At 41.0% G+C, this 19,285-nt stretch overlaps 2 protein-coding genes across 3 annotated transcripts in view; one reads left to right on the top strand and one right to left on the bottom strand.

The window, feature by feature from the left end:
• Positions 1-12,797, top strand: part of arhgap42b (Rho GTPase activating protein 42b) — a 63,183-nt gene extending 50,386 nt beyond the window's left edge. Inside the window, exons 8-25 of one of the 2 annotated variants that reach the window (XM_084558807.1) lie at positions 79-208; positions 577-677; positions 1,169-1,278; positions 1,884-1,940; positions 3,680-3,758; positions 4,116-4,155; positions 4,455-4,517; positions 4,698-4,772; positions 5,266-5,350; positions 5,549-5,607; positions 6,369-6,474; positions 6,708-6,867; positions 7,100-7,250; positions 7,512-7,910; positions 8,253-8,409; positions 9,554-9,616; positions 9,725-9,804; positions 10,537-12,797. In XM_084558807.1, the coding sequence (XP_084414933.1) occupies positions 79-208; positions 577-677; positions 1,169-1,278; positions 1,884-1,940; positions 3,680-3,758; positions 4,116-4,155; positions 4,455-4,517; positions 4,698-4,772; positions 5,266-5,350; positions 5,549-5,607; positions 6,369-6,474; positions 6,708-6,867; positions 7,100-7,250; positions 7,512-7,910; positions 8,253-8,409; positions 9,554-9,616; positions 9,725-9,804; positions 10,537-10,625 (2,004 nt within the window). In that variant the 3' untranslated portion in view covers positions 10,626-12,797. The remainder of the gene's footprint in view (positions 1-78; positions 209-576; positions 678-1,168; positions 1,279-1,883; positions 1,941-3,679; positions 3,759-4,115; positions 4,156-4,454; positions 4,518-4,697; positions 4,773-5,265; positions 5,351-5,548; positions 5,608-6,368; positions 6,475-6,707; positions 6,868-7,099; positions 7,251-7,511; positions 7,911-8,252; positions 8,410-9,553; positions 9,617-9,724; positions 9,805-10,536) is intronic. The other variant, XM_084558808.1, reaches the window with a different exon arrangement.
• pgr (progesterone receptor) lies at positions 10,965-19,263 on the bottom strand. Its single transcript, XM_084558809.1, has 9 exons — positions 16,641-19,263; positions 16,309-16,499; positions 15,889-15,998; positions 15,027-15,143; positions 14,375-14,680; positions 13,956-14,100; positions 13,673-13,803; positions 13,169-13,326; positions 10,965-13,080 (listed from the first exon to the last, which is right to left on the bottom strand). The coding sequence occupies exons 1-9, from the start codon at positions 17,208-17,210 to the stop codon at positions 12,925-12,927; spliced, it is 1,884 nt and encodes a 627-aa protein (XP_084414935.1). The 5' UTR covers positions 17,211-19,263; the 3' UTR covers positions 10,965-12,924.
• Between the last annotated feature and the right edge of the window lie 22 nt (positions 19,264-19,285).

Genomic DNA, 19,285 nt, shown 5'->3' with positions numbered 1-19,285 from the left:
AAAAAAAATAACAAAAAAAACCCAAAACGGGTTCATCTGTTAACGGCATGATAAGATAATCCTGCATGTTCCACATAGACGCGAAACAACTTTATGAGCACCAAGCAGGAAGTGGAGAAGCTGATGAAGAGGATAAGGTCTGCAGATCAGGACTATAAACCCCCCGGCCAGTGGACGATGGAAGGCTTCCTGTATGTCCAGGAGAAACGTGAGTCTTCCTGGCTGGGTTCCCAGCAATCCAGGCCCACCCCTCTCACTCCCGCCCCCCTCCTTCGTTATAAGTGCCTGGTTTTACATCTATCACCATAAACATGTCTTGAGTTCTCCCAGGCCCCTGCTGAAAAGATCCTCTCATACAAAGCTCATAAGTCATCCTGTTTACCGATTCACTTTGATGTGCTCTCAAATGAGGGGCTTTACCACAAATGGTAGATTTTTATCAGCAGCAATAAACAACTTTTGATTTATCACACTTTAATTGCAGATTGTGTTTTAGAAGTCTTTCCAGAGGGCTGTTATTCAGAGAAAAATCCTTTTGGCACAAGTGCTATTTTCTTCTTCACTTTTCTGTCCTAGGTCCCCTGGGATGCACTTGGACACGTCACTACTGCACATACGAGAAGGGCAGCAAGTCCTTCACCATGAGCAACACTGAAAATAAGTCGGCTGCAAAACAGGTAGTTTGGTTTAGTTCAGTTTAGTTGCTTGTAGAGTTGTTAAAAGCCTGAGCAAAGACTTGTAGTCTGTGTGGGTGAAAGGTTTATAAGGATGTCTCACCTCAGAGGGAGAAAATAGAAAAAGTCAAAGTTGCAGAATTGCAATTGCGGCACAGAAAACCAAACAAAAAGACTCGTTAACTGGAGGCGGACAAAAACAGTCTTCAAGAAAACAAAATCCACAAATCACAAGAGTAACTCAAAGAATGAAAGAACCAGCTGAACGGGTTTACTTCAAATGCTAACTGATAATTATTTCACATTTTGTGTACGAGATCAACACATTGCCTCCATCCAACGAGTTTGTGCATGTACTAATTGGAGGGTCGTATCGTTTTTTTTGTGTTTGCATCTGTGCAGGCAGAATTACAGACAAATCCCTTAAATATTCATACTTCGATCTTCCATTTTTCGCTCTGCATTGATTAATGAGTGGTGTGGTTTATTTTTAGAACGGTCTCGTCCTGAATCAGCCAGAGATGTTCAAGCTCAAGTCCTGCATTCGGAGGAAAACTGACTCCATCGACAAGCGTTTCTGCTTTGACATTGAAGTGGTGGAAAGGTCTGTGATACACATTCCCAAAAATGTCTTATCATTTCTCTGAATTGAAATCCTGCCCAGAATGTAATTCATAATGCTGTATGCATCACATCATAGCTGGGGAAGTGTGTGTGAAGCAAAGAATTAGGAAGCGCATTACTCATCTAAATCAATATCCACAAGTTAGCATGCTACATTTTTTTTTTTTCCATTTGATCTTAATATGCTGCACAATGTGCTACATGATATACTGGCTAGTGGAAAACAGTTACCATGGTACTTACATACATATATATGTTTTGCAGTTACAACTAACTTATTTTAAGCGTGATGAACTGCATGTGGGATGTTTTGTTCTCATGCAATTTGAGTTCTGATACAGAAAATTAACCCAGATTACTGCTGGAGTACACAACATTTGAACATGCAAGAGCTGTTCAGGTTTGATTAACATCTTCAAAGACTCAGTTTACCAGTGTTAGATGTCTTCAGCTCTGTTTGTGTCCTGCATGTTCCTCAAGTCCTCTCCCCCTCTCAAGCTCTTGTTTGCTGTATGTCTGCAACATCGTTATTTATCCTATTTTTTGAACCCATTCCGTCTTTTCTCTGTGTTCATGTCAATGTAGAAATGACATCTATCGTGGAACTCTTTTCAGGCCGCTTCAGTTTTTCTGTAAAGTCCGGTATGTGAACTGACCAGTGCTTCCCTTTCAGTGCAGTTGCATGTCCTGCATGTGTGCTGCTAATCGTACTATTCACTCCGTCTCAAATCCAAACCTAATGAAATGCTTCTTACCACTTCACAAGATCAGACTTCACTTGGTTAACATGGGCTAAAGGATACAGACATTAAACTGAGAATTAAGTGGTAATCTTTCCTGTCTTGAAAAGTTTGAAATCCTTTAGCTGTTAGTAAACATTCCTGATGTATTTGTATTTATTTGGCTCGTCCACAATCATATTCCACAAAAAAATATATACTGGAGTGTAGGACTGGGCTCTGGCCAAAGATCAGAAACCTTTAGGTGGCTGTCAGCTGATTAACACTGGCTGAATTAACCAAGCCATGCATTATGAGAGCTTGATGTGAGCTCATTACTGTGATGTTTACTTCAGAATATAGAGCTAGCTCATGTATGTTAATGTTGCACTGCAGCAGCGAGCCCAGCACTGCTCACCCTTGGTGAGTATTGCTGAGCACGGACAGTAACTGCAGTTTATTTGCAGGACAACTCATTTATCATAAACTGTGATGCCCCAAGGTGCGTGTTCCAACCACAAGGACAATGTGGGCCAAGCTCCAGTCAGCTTCAAGCTCATCCATTCATTATAATAAAGTTCCTGTTACACCTTACAGTCAAGCCATAATCAGCCCAACCGTCTCAGAATGACATTTTTAAAGGTTTGGTTCACCGACATTACTAAAAGGGGTATTCAGCCATGCAAGCACTCTTATTTTATTTGCCCAGATTTTGAGATATCCATCTCTGAAACATCCACTACCACCCCAATGAATAGAATTTCATTTGTGGTGCTCAAAGCAATAAAAGGTATGTTATTAAACATTCAGCAGCATCATTTCTTTCTAGATATAATGTCCCTGGTGCTCCGGATAATGCACAAACTTCGCTGTCAACACTTTTCTTAGGAAGTTTGCAGAAAATAGTTTCAATCAAAACTTCCACCAGGTTGTTTTATGTATTAGAACAGCAGAGACAGTGTTTCTGTCTGGGAAGAGCTGTTGCTGCTGAATTTTTGAATGTCTTCAATGTTATGAGCATCACATATATAAATATTTACTTCCACAGCCAATTTATTGGGTTGGAGCCATTGATATCAGACAGCTCAAAATCTGGACAAATAAATCCCAAACTGTCTGCGTAACAAGGTGCTAGAGGTGACAACAACAATGTGTGTGGGGGCTTTTATTTATTTTTTTTGTAATTTGTTTTAAATTATCTGTTATTTGTAACACATGCAAGTTGACATGGCTCCATGCTAGTACTAACTATCACTACTGGGTGGGGTGAGGTTTCTCTTTTGCCAGTATCATAAGATGATGTTGTATTGTTCTGTTAACACCAACTGAAGCAGTGAAACAAATCATGTGCACATAATAATAATACTCATGCCAGTTTAGCCTATGTAGTACATGGTAAGGTGTATATGTATGCATGTTGGGTGCAAAAAATAGAAAAAAGGAATCGCTCTAATATTCAGTACATATAGCTATTAATTGGGAGTGGAATGTGAAGCACAAAGCCAACTGAGGGCACAGTCTAAAGTCAAGCATTTGCACACAAGCTATTTTGGTTACACTAGTCCTTTTATAGTGGTCTCAGCCAGTGTAAACATGGTCTGTCCAGGGGCCCCACAGCAATGAGATCAGGCTGAGACCAGCTTTTCTCTTAAATCTTTCCAGGCATGGCATTATGACACTGCAGGCACTGTCAGAGTCCAACAGAAGACTGTGGCTGGAAGCCATGGATGGCAAAGAGCCGGTGAGAAACTCTGACTGTTCGGCTTTGAAATATTCATTTTGTGCAGGCTACCATTTCACCACGTTGATTTTTAGCTGTTTTTTTTTTTTTTTTTCTCTTCTTTCTTTTTTGGCAAGAAAACAATACCACAACTGAATTATTTATCACTGGCACCCTCTTGTGGTGGATTTGAGTTAGGTGTTTTTAAGAAATCATGACCTCACCATTTACTTGTGCTAATAATAGCACAGTGCACTTAAAGCATAGGGGAGAGGGGAGAAAACAGTTTGACACTACCCTCTTCTTTGTGTGATTTTGTTCAGTTTTGAAGCGAAAGGGTTCTTTAAATTAATGATGATTTTTCTAATTTCCCTCTAGATTTACAACCTGCCAGCCATATTAAGCAAAAAGGAAGAGAGTAAGTGTTTTCCAAACCACTTTCTTCAGTGATATGCATGTATTTAGCTTATTTACCAGCACATACATATCAAACAAATATATATATATATATTTTACCTATGGCTATCTCTGTTCATTAACACAATTGTTGTATTTGACACACGCCTACTCAGCTGACATAGCAGAGCCTCCCAGCACAGAGGTTGTATGTTATTAGTCTGGGCAGAGTCATAAGGGAAAGCTTATTATTCCTACATGATGTGTGGTTAACCCAGGCGGTAATTGACGTGTCAGCCCTGTTCTTGTGTTGTATTACAGCGTTCCTTAATGAGGCAGGCTTTAACTTCGTAAGGAAATGCATTGACCTGGTCGAGACGAGAGGTGAGGCGTTTAAATCTCCCAGCTTTCATGTGTCAAATGCCTTGAACGCACCTCTGTTGTAATTGCTGTTAACAATGCACTTCGTTCATTAGCAACACATTGCAGTGGCATAACTGGAAAAAATAAAATCTTTATTGCTCATTCCTGTCCATTTGTTTTCATATTTCACTTTCCACATAGGCATAAATACAATGGGACTGTACAGAATTGGAGGGGTCAATTCCAAAGTACAGAAGCTGATGACAACTGTCTTTTGTAAGTAAATACAGTTTAGAAAATCCAAAGTCCACTCTCGTGTCATTAGTAATCTGCAATTCTTTTAAAACCTTTAAAAGTCCTCGTAAATTAAAAGCACGGCTCAGATTTTACCATCAGTTTGAATCAAGTGTTTTAACAAACAAGCTGTGACCCTGCACAGTGAGGAAAGAGGTCCTCCTTGTGGTGTGACTGTGAAACAGCCATCTGGCCTCATGTTACACTGTCATTGTTTTATTAAATTACGCAAGGTAATCCTATTTGCATACATTTGAACAGGAAATGAATTGCTTAAATCTCTCTAAAGCTTGATTTCCATCTCTGTGAGACACCACACGTGTGCCCCTATGCACTTCAGACTCTCTTTACACAAGGAGCCGGTCTGTATTTTTAATTAGCAGGCTGCCAGGTCGTGTCAGGTTGCACTGGTTTCTTCAGATAGTTTACAGCTTAATAGCTGTGTGGATATAAAAATAAAATGTGTTTCCAATAGCATCCAAGGCACCTGTGGACATGGACCTGGATCCAGAGACGTGGGACAACAAAACCATCACCAGCGGTCTGAAGAATTACCTCAGGTCAGCTCGCCCTACCAGCTGCGCGTCCTTAACTGTCAGGAGTCATCATTGCCTTCATAATGCCTCTGTCATACCTCCCCTGGTGTTAGTCACGCACTCACCGCTGCCTCTGACTCACAAAGGAAGGTGGCTGCATACAAAAGACCCGTGTCACTCAGGAAGTAAATGACAACGGTTCTTTTTTTTTTTATTCACCAGGTGTCTCTCTGAGCCTCTAATGACTTTCAAGCTCCACAAAGATTTCATCATGGCTGTCAGTAAGTTATGAAGAGTTACTAACAGCTATAATATATTCAATATTTCACCAACTGCTCCATTCCCTTTTATTACTGCACACGAGAGACAGACTCTTAAGCTGTCAGAGCATGGTCAAATTCAGAACATACACAGTAACCTGCAGTAGAAAATGAAGTTGTTAACCAGTGATGTCAGTGGGTAAACTGCATCTGGAACTAAATATATCACATTATAGCGTATCAATATCTTTAGCATTTTGAAAGGGAATAGATTTTGATCAGAATTTCAAATTTAAAGTGCGACTGCTTTGACAGCGCTACATTAAGACCGTAGGAAAATCAAATGAACAGAGATAGAACCAGTTAAACCGCTTCCATCTCGGAGAAATGGCTGCACGCTGTGCGCGTCACATCACTCCCATGCCATGTCAAACTGAGACGTTAAATTGGTTAAATCTCTGCTCATTTGTGTCTTTCTACACGTCTGCATGTGTGAGACCGTCTCAGTTGAATGTGAATATGAAAGTTGGATCCTAAACAGTTTCAAGAAGTTTAATTTGAACAATTCGGAAAGTGGAATATACACGAGGTCAGGCACTACCATGACAATATAGTAATTACAATGGAATATTAATTTACTCTTATCACTGTAATGTTTATTGGACTCTAAAATATTTGTATTATTCTAGGAGTCAATCGTTTCCAACTTAGCATTCCTAGTGTAATATATCACCTTTCTAATTATTTTATTTTATTTATTTTTTTAATTTTTATTTCATCAGAGTCTGACGACCAGAACTACAGGGTGTGTGCTGTCCATGCTTTGGTTCACAAGCTGCCAGAGAGGAACAAGGAAATGCTGGAGCTACTAATAAAGCACCTCGTCACGTACGTGTACAGAATCAGAGAGAAAAAAAAAAAAAGTGGCCCTGCGAGAGAAGTTAAAATTTGCTGAAACTAATTAAACTGTCTTCACAGTTCTGCAGCACTTCAGTGCATTCGCAGGTGTCTCCGAACCTGTCAGGGCCCCTGCAGCCGATAGAAATTGAGTTTATATTATGGGAATATCGGCATAAAATAGGAATTTACTCTTGAGTAATACCCATGTCTCCTACGTGCAGGGTCTCCACACAAAATAAGTTCAACCTGATGACGGTGTCAAACCTGGGCGTCATCTTCGGCCCCACTCTGATGCGGTCACAGGAGGAGACCGTGGCCGCCATGATGAACATCAAGTTCCAGAACATTGTGGTGGAAATACTTATCGAGAACTTTAACAAGGTTAGTCATTGAGAGCTTTATCTGCAGCACATATTCATTTAACGTGTATTTAGCTTGTAGCATTGTCCTTATAGGGACTTTTCCACATTTCTGGGCAAACCACTTATGTTTTTTAAATGTTTTCCAAAAAAATTGTTGACAAATAATAAGATACACGTCTTACATAGATTTACATAGATTCATTGCTGTGTAGTATAACCAGCGCTGTTTTTTTTTTTTTTTTGATCTACAGATCTTCCACCAGCCTCCAGACCCCAATGTGCCTCTGCCCCAACCCCAGAGCCGGCCGGGCTCTCGCAGGAGCAGAGCCATCTGTCTGTCCACGGGGCCCCGAAAACCCCGCAGCCTCTACACCCCAACACTGTGCCTGGCAGATGCAGAAAGTGAGTATCAAAGCAGTGATTACTGCCACAGGCCATCACACTACAATTTGCCAAAACTGTCAGTGGCATTTAATATCCACACACACCGTCTCACCAGATGTATTCATGTTAGTTGTTTTTCAAGCCCTTTTTAATAGAAAGCTAACTTGGCTTTCAAATTATTAATACCTCTTCTCTCAGCCATAATGTAAAGACAATCACTTCCCTCCTTAGCAGGTTTTAATGAGGGCCTTGTATGCCTGTTCTCTGGTCCCTGTATAGGTGACACTTTCAGCAGCAGTCCAAGCAGCACACCCATGGGCAGCATGGAGTCTCTGTCATCCCACTCCTCTGAGCAGAATACCTCCTCCAAAGCGGCTTCCTCTGCACAGAGGACAGGTCAGGACAAGTCGCTGCTGGACCTCTGCCGGGCGCCGTCACAGCTCTCAAATGGCCCCAGGAGCGGCGCTGTGTGTGTCAGCAGTCCTGAGTCCAGCTCCAGGGAGGACACGGGCCGTACAGATGGAGAGTCAGAGGACGCTCTCAGCCTGTCGTCAGTCAGCACAACACCAAGGCTGTCTCCTGCACCTAAAAAAGCCCCACACAGCCGCACCGACCTCAGGCCGCTGCCTCTGAACCGCTCCACTGCTCCGTCTCTGAAATCACTGCATATGTCTGAAGGTAGGATAATTGTCAAGCAAAGCTAGTGTAAGATTGCCTCTAATACCTCATTGATTTTAATTCAGCAACAGTGAGGAGGAGGATAGATAGGAATCTCTGGAACGTCTCATTTTAATAAACTGGATAGTTTTACCGATAAGATTTATTCCTCCAGGGCTTCCAAAGTTTGACAAAACCCCCTTATGTACCATCATTTAAACAGCAATTTTAAAATATGATTTTCATGTCTCATTTTCATTTTCAAGAGTTGTTCTGCGCGATCGCTGTTTTAGTATCTGACTTTTGATGTCTGTGTGTCATTTGCAAGGTGATACATGTGATTGTTTGTGTGTCTCCCTTAAGGCCGCAGGAGCTGCTCTGGATCTGTCCAGAGTTTATCAACGCTGGAGTCCAAAGAGAGTATAAAGCCTGCCGAGCACCCAGACCTTCCACCGAAACAAGTGATCCGTCGCAGGATGGACGCGTCGGTCAGCAACGGCTACCAAAGACCTGGCTCAGTGTAAAGATTCTTTATTTATATATAGGAAGTCCTGTCTTGTGGACGTTATTTCACATTAAAGTGATTTGCCAGCTAGCAATTCTGAACATTGATTGAAAAAAATGATTTCAAGCTTTTCTTGATTTGTAATTCCAATTCTAATTCCTATTAGTTTTGTACTGTTAGTCTGAGTTAACAAGTGATTTAAAGCTGTTAACTCTGACCACATTTTTCTATCTATTTTCCAACATTTTATAGATGTATAATCAATTATTCAACAACATTCATATTAAGTTAATAATAAACAACTTTTAATCAACAGAGTTTTGTGGGTTTATACACCTTAGGGCAGTATACAGTTTAATGTGAACCCACAAAATAACTACAAATCAATAAGGCTTGGGGACAATAGTTAGGCAACATTTCGTTCTGTTTTCCTCCCTGCCTCCGTCTCTCCCCTGTGAATCGTCAGCCTCCTCCTCTGTCTGTTTACGAGCATTGAGACGTCTCTAAGATCAGATGAGTGCGTGTTCGGAGATTTATGTCTTTTCTGCTCCGGTGGGAGAGCTGGCTTTAATTACGCTCTGCCTGCTCTAGGGTTGATGTGACCCAGCAGCAGTCTGCACTTGTTCTCTCGAGACAAATAGATTGTTTGACTTGTCGTGTCTGAGAAAGCCAGTCACACGGTCTCTCCAGTAGTTTCCCTGTATAGCACCCACCCAGCTTGCCCTTAGGCTCTGCTGTCCCCTCGACTCTGAGGTTGTTGTGCGTGGGGTCAAGTGCAGCTGTGTTCTACAGTTTAACTCAGCTGAGTCTACCCGGAGGAAGGAAAACTCCCGTATTGTGTCGTTATGCCTTTCCCCTCTTCCTAAACAATTGGAAAAGCTGGCAAGGCAAAGTGGACAGACTGGTTTTGGACAAAAAAAAGGTCAGGCAAGGTTGAATATCCCTCTCTGAGGCAGGACTGCAGGTTTTATAGACACCAGTATATCAAAATAGATGACACTTCTATTTAACTGCCTCTGCATCATCTGGTCACATGACATATTTCTCTTTTGATGGCAGAATTAACCAAACACCGTGTTTCTCAGCTGCAAATGTTGTCATATGTCGTCTTTTACATAATAAAGTGTAGTTAACTCCTTTGTTTTTCTGGTTGTCTCAGGGTTGCTGCCCGAGCACTGCTTTTTGAAAACGCCTCCTCTCAACATCCCGCTCCTGTCGGAAGGTTCAGAGAAAACACGCGTCTACACATCCACAACAGTTTGACCTAATTAATCCCACTCTTATCTCTTCAAATCTGTCATGACATCGCCTGTTTTTGTCGCCTGCACAGAGATGCCAAGGCGATGTACTCCTGTGAAGCAGAGCACAGCCATGAGCTCAGCTTCCCCCAGGGGGCGCACTTCACAAACGGTGAGCAGAGCCAGAAGGCAATTTTTGCAGTATACTATTTTCATTTATATTTACTTTACTGCGGAGGATTGGAAGTTTGAACAGTGCACAGATAGGTTGTGTGCCGGTTGTGTGCCGGCGGCATACAAAAAAGACTTGTCTCATTCTGTTGGTTAGAGGCCGGAAATATTTTTGCTCATAGCGTGACGCCCCCATATACAGTACACTGCTCAAATCCAAACAGCCTCAGGATTTTTTATTGCCTCTTGCTTTTTTTTCTTTCCGTGAAGAGATGACTTGGCCCACAACCAGTGCAGGCAGGTCACTGTAACCTAGTGATTGAAGGCACCAGTGCCTGTTCCCTGTTAAGAGCCAGCAGAGCCAACAGCCAAATGCAAAAACGTCAACAACTGCTCCCTACCATTTATGAGCAGGCGGACCACTTTTATTGCTCTTAACATTAACAGGCCATGTCTCCCTACATCTTTATTTCACATATCTAGATAGATTGTGTTTGCTGGTTATATTTAAAGCAGCCCGCCTTCGTTTCGGTGCGTCTTAACGCTAATTGATAGTGTTTGTGTTTCTTTCAAGCTTCCTAGAGTACACCGTAGGGACTGAATTTAAAGAGCAGTCTGACTCATGCTTCCGCAACTTGTTATTCATTAAGTCTTTAATATTATGTAATCAGCTTAGATCGGGAATCTACCACTCCTTTCTCTTTAAGTACTTTTTCTCTCTTTTGTTTTATAGTCTACCCCTCTGTTGAACCAGGCTGGCTCCAAGCAACATACGAGGGCAGAACAGGGCTAATCCCTGAGAATTATGTCGTCTTCCTCTAACTGGTGGTAAACTTCTTTTTCATGGTATCCATGGAAAAAAAAAATAATAATAGACCATGTGGTTAATTGTTGTGATGTTACTATTGTTGCTAGTAACTGCCATTTCTGCATTTTGTTCATTTTTAGCAGACATCAATCAGAGCTGTAATTGCTTCATCAGTGCTAGCAGTCTAAAGACATACCTCCCTTTATGTAATGACTATATAGTTAAATGTTTCTGGGGAATATGCCCAGAATAAATAGGTATAATGTTATTGTTAGATGTAAATGTATTACCCGTTGACTGCACTGATGTTCGTAGTACCAGTATTAGCCTACAGAATCACAAAAACAATCATATCCCATTTCACACATTTTTTATTCTCAGAAATATATAACCTTCTAACTTCCCATTGTATCAACATAAAACCTTCATCAAGTTGTTAAGGTTGTCTCATAAACATTTCTTTTTTATTACCTGTAATTGAACAAGCTGTGATTTAAAATAAGCAGAGTAATCTAGTCTATTAGAATCTAATAGAAAAAAAGCATAAATGGTTTGCACCTTTTTTTTTTTTAATGTTTATGGACGTCGTTCGTTCACTGAACCTGCTCACTGCTGCAGTGCACTTTCTGGTTAGCTACACGGTACTGTACTGTACAATAACGCGCATAGGTTTTTCTATAATTGCTTGTCAAAAATATTTACTTCCCATTACTGTTCATTACTGTACACTGTCACATCAAATATATGTCACGTGTAGAAATGGGTTTTTATGATGTTTTAATTGGAATGTTAATGAAATGGAGCCTTTACATTTAATGTCTGTTGTGGTACTGTACTCGCTGGTGCACTGGTGTACTAGTAATGACAGCTAGACAAATATCAGCTTATATTATGTTAAAGATGCCATTTAATAGTTTTTTTTTTCTATTTCTGTCACAACATTCCCATAGTACAGAGTCCACAATTATCTAACTTAAGAAAAAGATAAAAGAAAGAAAATAATCAACAACGCTTTCGCTCCTTCAGTTATTACAAACTGAAAGATTATTCCAAAGTAAAACTTTCTCTGGTCGCCCAAAATGTATTTGGGAGGCTATCTGAGATCTGGCTCCGGCCAAGATCAGGATGTTCTCTTCCATTTACATCTCTAAGAATGCGAGATGGCCTTGAACAGTGATGCTGGACTGATACTCCCTTCCAGTCTGGATTTACTGGGGCATAACACAGAAATTATATTTATATCCTGAATAACATTTGACATTCTTTTTTTTTTTTTTTTTTGCTCCCTTGAAATCATCTACTGTATCTTGACAGTGCATAAACATGACTATAAATAAACTGCGATTTATTATAACTGTAGTTCATTGTCTTTGTTACTGTTATAGTGATAATACAGTTCTCTTCTAGTATGATATAGGGCACATCCTGTACATAGCTACATTAGGTTTTTATCGCACGTTTTTATTCTGTCAAGGCGGCAGTGTTTTATATCCCAATGTCCAATCTGTTACCCAGATAATTTGTATTAATGTGTTAACTGACTAAAATGCATCTGGGGTAAATCTGGGGTAACATTGTGAAGTGATTGAACACATTTTCTCTTTTTATTTAATGATTTAAATCTGTCATATGCATCTCACCATCACCTGTCACTGTCTATATTTTGATGCAGGTAAAAAATAATAAAATATGTTCACTTAAAATATCTTTAAATGTCACACGTAGGGCAGTTTGCAGCTTTGGTATGGATGTGCGCTCAGATGTTTCTAATTAACTAGAGCTCACAGTCAAGTATTTTATTTTGGTCTTTTTTTTTTTGTACCAGTACTTTCACCTCCCTGAATAAAGCACTGTGAGTCACTTCGCTGCTGCGTAAAATTAATTCCACTGCTTTAAATGGCAGATCTGGTTGCATTCTACGTTTCTTCTTTATAAGAATACAATGTTTTATAATGTACGCTTCAGTGCAAAAATAACAGCATCTCTAATGGCTTTCAGAACTTGTAGTGTATCAGCTAGTAAGTAACATCTGTACACAACATGTAGGCTGGGAAAAGGTGGATACACCAGAATGATACAGATGAGCTTTATTGATTGGTGGCTCTGAATTTAAAATATCGAGAAAATGTCTTTACTAAAAAACATTTTAAGAAACTTTCATTCAGTTTCTCCTCAAGAGGGTTAGAGCATTTTGAAAACTATAGATAGACGCCTGACTACATTAATGAAGGCAATGAAAAATCCAGTAACTGTTGTGTGAATAATCCAGTCTCAAGCTGTCTCCACAGAGCTGCGATGTCTTTTCCGGCATCGTCACTTGGTGTGGAATAAGAGGGGCCTCACCATGCCTGCCAGGACCTTGGGAAGCTGGGAGGCAATCACCTCTGACATCATCTCCGGAAACTCCACTTTCATGGTTTCTGCCTGGATGAAGGTAGTCAGACAGTACAGGTTGACCTTCTTCACTATCTGTCAGAAAAGAGAGACGAATGTTTATCTTGGTGCTCATTAGAGTTGCATATATGAATACAGTGTACTCAGCTCTGAGGGAGCCTACATCATGCATGGCGTCCATGAGCTTGGTGAGGTGGTAGAATCGCTGGGAGCTGGCCACCATGCCCTTCTCTCTCATGTGAATGGCCTTGGTCAGCTCCCGGATGTAGTTTTGTCTCATCTCCTCAAATGCTGCCTGGCTTTTGAGGCCTTCAAGAGGCACTGAGGACAGATTAGAGACTTGCATATTAATTATGCACCTTTAAATGTATGCATGCATTCTGTTATAAAAGCAAAACAAACACAAAGGAAAAGTTGCAGAATATTTTATCAACAGTGGTTGTTTTCGAAGGAACTATTACAATGTTTTTCAGTCGGTGTGGGATTTCGACTTGATAGCAGCTGCTACATAAATCTTGGCAAAGCACGAGACACCTTGTGCAGCACTCCCTCTATTGTGCAGCTCTTCAGTAGATGGTCAGTTTCACATCTCTGTTTGCAACACTGTACACTGAGCATGACTGATTCATGTGTAGCAAATCAGCACAAGGGAATAAGTGAGTTTTACCCGTGTTGAGTAATATTATGGCTTTCATGCAGAGAAATTCCTCCCGGGTCACTTGAAGATTGGCAAACTCCTGAGGAATAAACTGTATCGCCAGGCAGAGGTCGTATATCGGAGATCTTCTCATTTGCTCCCTGACAGATAAAAACATAAAATAGTTTCTGTTACCTCGTCCCACTCATTGAATTGTGAATAAATGCATCAGAGTTGCGTCCGCAGCTCTTAATTATAAATGAGCATGAATCAAAACCCAGCTTAAATTGCCTGTGTGATTACGGTCACTCACTGACTAAGAATCAGGTCAGGTGCGAAGTATAGAAATTCGCTGGTGACGTTCTGAAAGGAGCGCCAGCCGAGCGAGAACACCATCAGGTTCATCCACGAGTACTGGATGAGTGTCATCTGATCAGTGATGTGAAGATTACGGAACCCTTGGAAAGAAAATCAAACCCAATGTTAGAATACAATTTGACATTTAGTTTGTCAGCCTCTTGAGCCTGTGTGTATTTTTTCATTGTAGATTCAAAGTGTGTCATAGAACCTATCTACTGAAATACGATTATACTTGGAACAACTTATCTCATGTCCAGTATTCATGGCGTTACAAAGCCTTCTATCTCATTCAGTGTTTAAGGCTGAGACCTTCAGTGAGGCCGGCCTGGGGATTCCCATGGCGACGACTGTGGTGACCCTGAGAACAGTTACCTGGCAGAGACTTGGACCACTTGACGATCCACAGCAACTGTTTCTCGCACAACCGGTTGAGGCTGTTGAGCAGAAGATGGGGAACATCGGGCTGGGAGCTGTCGTAACCAGAGTACACAATGTCTGGTTCGATGTTTTCCAGGATGTTGAGGATTTGTTGGGATAGCTGCATCTCATGGATGCCTGATATGCAAGACATGGTGGTCAAGGCCTGATTGTCATTGGACATGGCCAAGTGGGACTGGAACATCAAGGACGGGGCCAAACCCAAGGCTTTCAAGGCCCCAAAACGCTTCAGCTTTCTGCCTGTGACATGAACAAAAGGCGTGGTTAGATATGATGAGGAAGAGCTCTGTGTGTGCCCATAACACATCACAGTGCTCCAGAATTTCCCCCTCTATGCAAAATAAATTCATATTTTGAATGGTAACACTGCTCAAACCGGCATTTGAAAGAGCTCAATACTTTTGCATGCAAAGGGATCCTGTTTCATTTCAATTCATCATTGTCTTTTTGATCTAAGCACTGTGAATATTCCCTTTGATGCTAATTATGTTTTCAAAGTGTCGTTGGCACAACACAATAAATCTGTTTCATTTCTGCCACACGGGTGCATCAGCTGCATTCAAAAAGAAATCCAACCAAACGGTACCTCCAAGCATCATTCCTGCTTGATAGCACTTTCGAAGGCGACACGCAGGGCAATTTTTTCTCCGAATTTTGTCCACAATGCAGTCATTTCGCCCAGCGCAGAGATAGCTGTGATGGCCTGTAGAGTAAATGGACACAGACAATGCACACAATTTTAATAGCGCTTGATTTCCAAATATGTAGGGAGCAGGAGAGGCACATAATGAGGAGAAAAAGTGTTGAAGGGCTCTTGACTGGCTACTCCACATTGAGGCAGCGAGTTCTGGAGAAGGAAATTAGATAGAGGCAAGGCTGTGAGGACAGGGTGACACGGACATGGTGAGACATAGTGGCTGTAATATATCTCGCACTGCAAGATAACAAAAAACAAAACAAAAAACAAGTCCAACATGAAGAACACGGTGAACACTGGTAAATGTGATACTGTTGCTAATAACCTTTAACAACTTCCATAGAAGGTCAGTTAGTCTTTTAGTTTATTTGTCAGGAACAATAACCCAGATCAACAGAAATAATATCAATAAGTTAGCACAAAAAGAATTTAATTTGCAGGTAGACTAAAAATCAAGTATTACACATACTGTTTGAACACAAAAAATAGGAGGAGGAAAAAGAGGAGTTGTGAGATGGAAGGGCTATTATAACAGTCATCTGTCTGATCTTCTGTGAAAGGCTAGATGTTAGAATATCTCTAGAAAACTGTCTGCTTTCCCTTCTGTAATAGCCCCAATACAAATATGTGGCTTGGATAATATTTGACATATGAAGGCATGTACTAAAACAAAAGACAATCAAACCCGGAACGCAAGCTTGAAATAATCTGGAAGTGAGTTAATCATTTTCAGAAGTTTTTCTTTGCTCACCTTCAACTGCTCTTTTAAAAAAGACTTTGCAGCTCCCACAAGTTAAGACTCCGTAGTGGCAACCAGATGCCTCGTCACCACAGATCACACACAGTCTCTGAGGTGGCATACTGGAACAAAGAAACAGTACACACTGATCATCCAGGAAATTAAAAACTGCAGATATGGGACTAACTGACCTTGTTTATAGAAAAACTGACATAGGTTTCCATAAGAGACAGGTGTCAATATAGTTCTTGGGCTCAGAGAGATTATAATTTGTTGTGCACTGGCAAATGATCTGTTGTCATACTTAATTAATTAGAAATAATCTCATCCTCAAGTTATGTATCACTAACTACAACTGTCACACAATATACACTGGATTTACATTCAAAGTTCACGTTTGACACAGTTTTGATGAAAATCTGACATGTTTACCCTGGGAATGCAGAGAAAGGTGATGGGTTCCTCTGTGACAGGGGCTGGTTCTGGATCCCATCATAGCCGCTGGATGTGAACGGGTCTTCGGTCACCCCTACCGATTGGCACCAGTACTGGGGTTCAGCCGGAGACGTTTGCATCTGCCATCGAGGAACCTCGGCTTTGTACATGGTTAGTTGCGTATTCGCCTGCGTGTTAGAATCAAAGTTGATGACAGGCTTCCCGGACAGACCGCACCTGGAGTCAGTCCTCACCGGGGTTCCTAGCTGCTCTGACTGGTTCAGGTCGATCAGAAAGTTTGGAGAGCCCTCCAACCCAGGTCGAGGAACCACTGGCGTAAAGCTTGTCGATTCGCCGTCGCCAAGTCCCAGCTGCGTCTTCCTGTCGGTGTCGCAGCAGGTGTCAAGAGCAGATATCTCAGACGATGGATCAAAGTTTGGACAGTGGGTGTCCATAATCACAGAAGGCTCCCTTTCATCTTTGATGAACTTGCACGCTCCGGTAGTCGTGGACAGGTTTAAATCTGCGCCTGGTAAACTTTCGGAAGTGGCCACATTCGTCCTCTGAACTTTAACAAAATTTTCCCACGGAACACTGTCACACTTCAGATAGTCATTGCTCCGATCATAAAATTGTTTTCCAGCAAGTGAAGGATCAAGAATGTTACAGTCTTTAAAAACTGCGCCGTCGCTGCTTGAATTGAGACTGTGGAGCTGTGTGCCAGCGTTTCCAAAATTACGCACAGAGGAGGACATGCAAGTTAGAGACCGTGAATCGTTAGGTAATTTAGCATTAGATCTACTGTAGCCAGCTTCAATCATGTCACTCGCTCTTGCATTGGTAGACTCGGCAATAGAAGTGCTGATGGTGCTCATCTTTCCGTTTATTTTATTTTCCATTATCTGAACCTCGTTGCGCGCAGCAGAGACTGAACCCGGAGCGCACCCAGAGGCTGGGAGGTGTGTGATAAGTTGTGGCTCAGAGACCTTCCTGTAACCCTCCTCCCTGTCGAGAAAGGCTGTGCCTTCGCCTTTCCTTTACATCGGGGTCTATTCCATAAAACGTCTGCAGCTGTTTAGAAAAGTAACGAAAGCAAACGTTTATACTGATTTAAAGCGCAATTGTCACTTCTTCCCGACAATAAACGTGGAACATCTGAAAAAAGTTACAAGTATATGTCCTTGTTCTGGTTCTGGTTCTGAGTGTCATGTTTCAAATGTGAATAGATTTTCTTTCCCTTTTCACAGATTTCCAATATCCCTTATTCTGACTACACAGCCAGTCCTCCAAAAGATGCGAGTGGAAGAATCAGTGCAGAGCCAGCCTCGAGGTACAGTATGTATGGAGATACACTACACTCACTAAAGTATAGCCTGCCACAGAGGAGAATCAACAATGGATCATTTCAATGTCAGGGGCCATTAGTCTCCGCCCAACAGTTCATGAACATGGCGACATGTTTGGTCAATTTAGAAAGTATTGAAAACTTAATGTGCTAATGGAAGAGGAGATAACACTGTAATCTCTTTACCAAGTTAATAAGCATGTCTTACTAGTCTTGCTCAGATTTCACCATTTTGAGACATCTTCCAGTCTAAATGACATTGACCAGTTCAAATAATGAAGCAGTATGTAAATCACAAATATTTTTTAATTTATTCCAAAAATAATAATAATAATAATCTTTTGGTTTCAATTTCAGATCTTTTTCACCTTTTTACATACATGTTTCCAATGCTGCTTGAAACTAAAGTTACTAAAACTAAGTCACTGATAAGATTTTACTGTAGACATGATCAAATACACGTGAAGAAAATTTGATAAGGAAAAGCATGTTTATCTATGCATCTTTGTCATTTATGTTTCTAAAAGCAATCCTGTCAGAGTGCCTTTTGCCTCCTCTGTACTCATCTAATTCACTTCTCCGTCCTCCCAGTTAGATAACAGAGAGGGTTTCACTATTCAAGTTAATCAGTCAGGAATGGATGTTGCTGATGAAGGTAGTTATGATGCACGCACAGGCCTTGGCCCTATCTCCTGCGTCATGATTCCGACAACATGGAAGGAGATTCTCATGCCGTGGCCTACGTAATTGTTGTCTAACAGTTACACATTCATATCTACATGATGAGTTCTTCAAATGCTGTAATGACCTAGTTTCCACGCAATACTTTAATCTGTAAAAGTGGTTCATGGTCACCTCAGACAACCTTTAATACTTGCATAACCACCTTCTGGTACTTTCTTAATCAAATGTCCAATATTGCAGAGACTTTGGCCATATGATGTTTAGATATATTACACGCTGAGTGTGTTACATTCATCAATCTCGTTTCTTGGTATAAATGCTGCACTGTAGTTTTATTCAGGGGCTTGGCAGCTACTGTCTAAAGCTTTTAGTCCTCTAGCCTGACTACATGCTGTTTGTCTGCATGACATGTCAGACTGTTCTTAGACATTGTTCTTGCTTCACAGGAACTGGGAGAGAGCACAACAGCATCTGCCGCAATCATTTTAAAAATCCTTAAACCAGTGCACTCCGTGAGGGGACGCTACCCAACATAGATTTTAATTGCAGTCATTAAACATTATGCTTACTTAATCACTATTTCAATAAAGCACAGTTTTAAAAAAATTGAACAGAAGTTAATGTCTAGCCCAGAGTCTTGCTGATTAATTTTAAGGTTACATTACAGGAAAAAGCAACTTCTCTTCACAAGCTGCTCTGAGGGCAGACATTATCCGAAAGCTTTCATTTATGTTATGCCCCACTTACATAAATGCCACGAACATAGTCAAACATTTTACTGCAAATAAATCGTGTCTAAATCAAACCATAAACAGCTGGTAACTGACAGCTCCATCATATGGTACGTTAGAAGTCAGTAGTGCCTATTAGTGTGCATGAGCAAAGAGAAAAAAATCACACGAGTGCCACCATGTGGACAACTTTACAGATACAGGAACAAAACCA

Source organism: Chelon labrosus, assembly GCF_963514085.1.
Source record: "Chelon labrosus genome assembly, chromosome: 13".
In the NCBI taxonomy this organism is placed as follows: domain Eukaryota; kingdom Metazoa; phylum Chordata; class Actinopteri; order Mugiliformes; family Mugilidae; genus Chelon; species Chelon labrosus.
The sequence above is the reverse complement of the archived record's forward strand: the minus strand, read 5'-3'. Positions and strand labels throughout refer to the sequence as shown.

What these genes read in the sequence shown, in the direction of transcription:
- pgr (XM_084558809.1), bottom strand. Translation starts at nt 17,210, where the DNA reads ATGGAAAATAAAATAAACGGAAAGATGAGCACCATCAGCACTTCTATT. An exon ending in AGCAGGAATGATGCTTGGAG is followed by an intron (nt 14,681 to 15,026) that starts GTACCGTTTGGT and finishes TTCATGTCACAG; the next exon opens with GCAGAAAGCTGAAGCGTTTT. An exon ending in CCTGACCTGATTCTTAGTCA is followed by an intron (nt 13,804 to 13,955) that starts GTGAGTGACCGT and finishes TTTATCTGTCAG; the next exon opens with GGAGCAAATGAGAAGATCTC.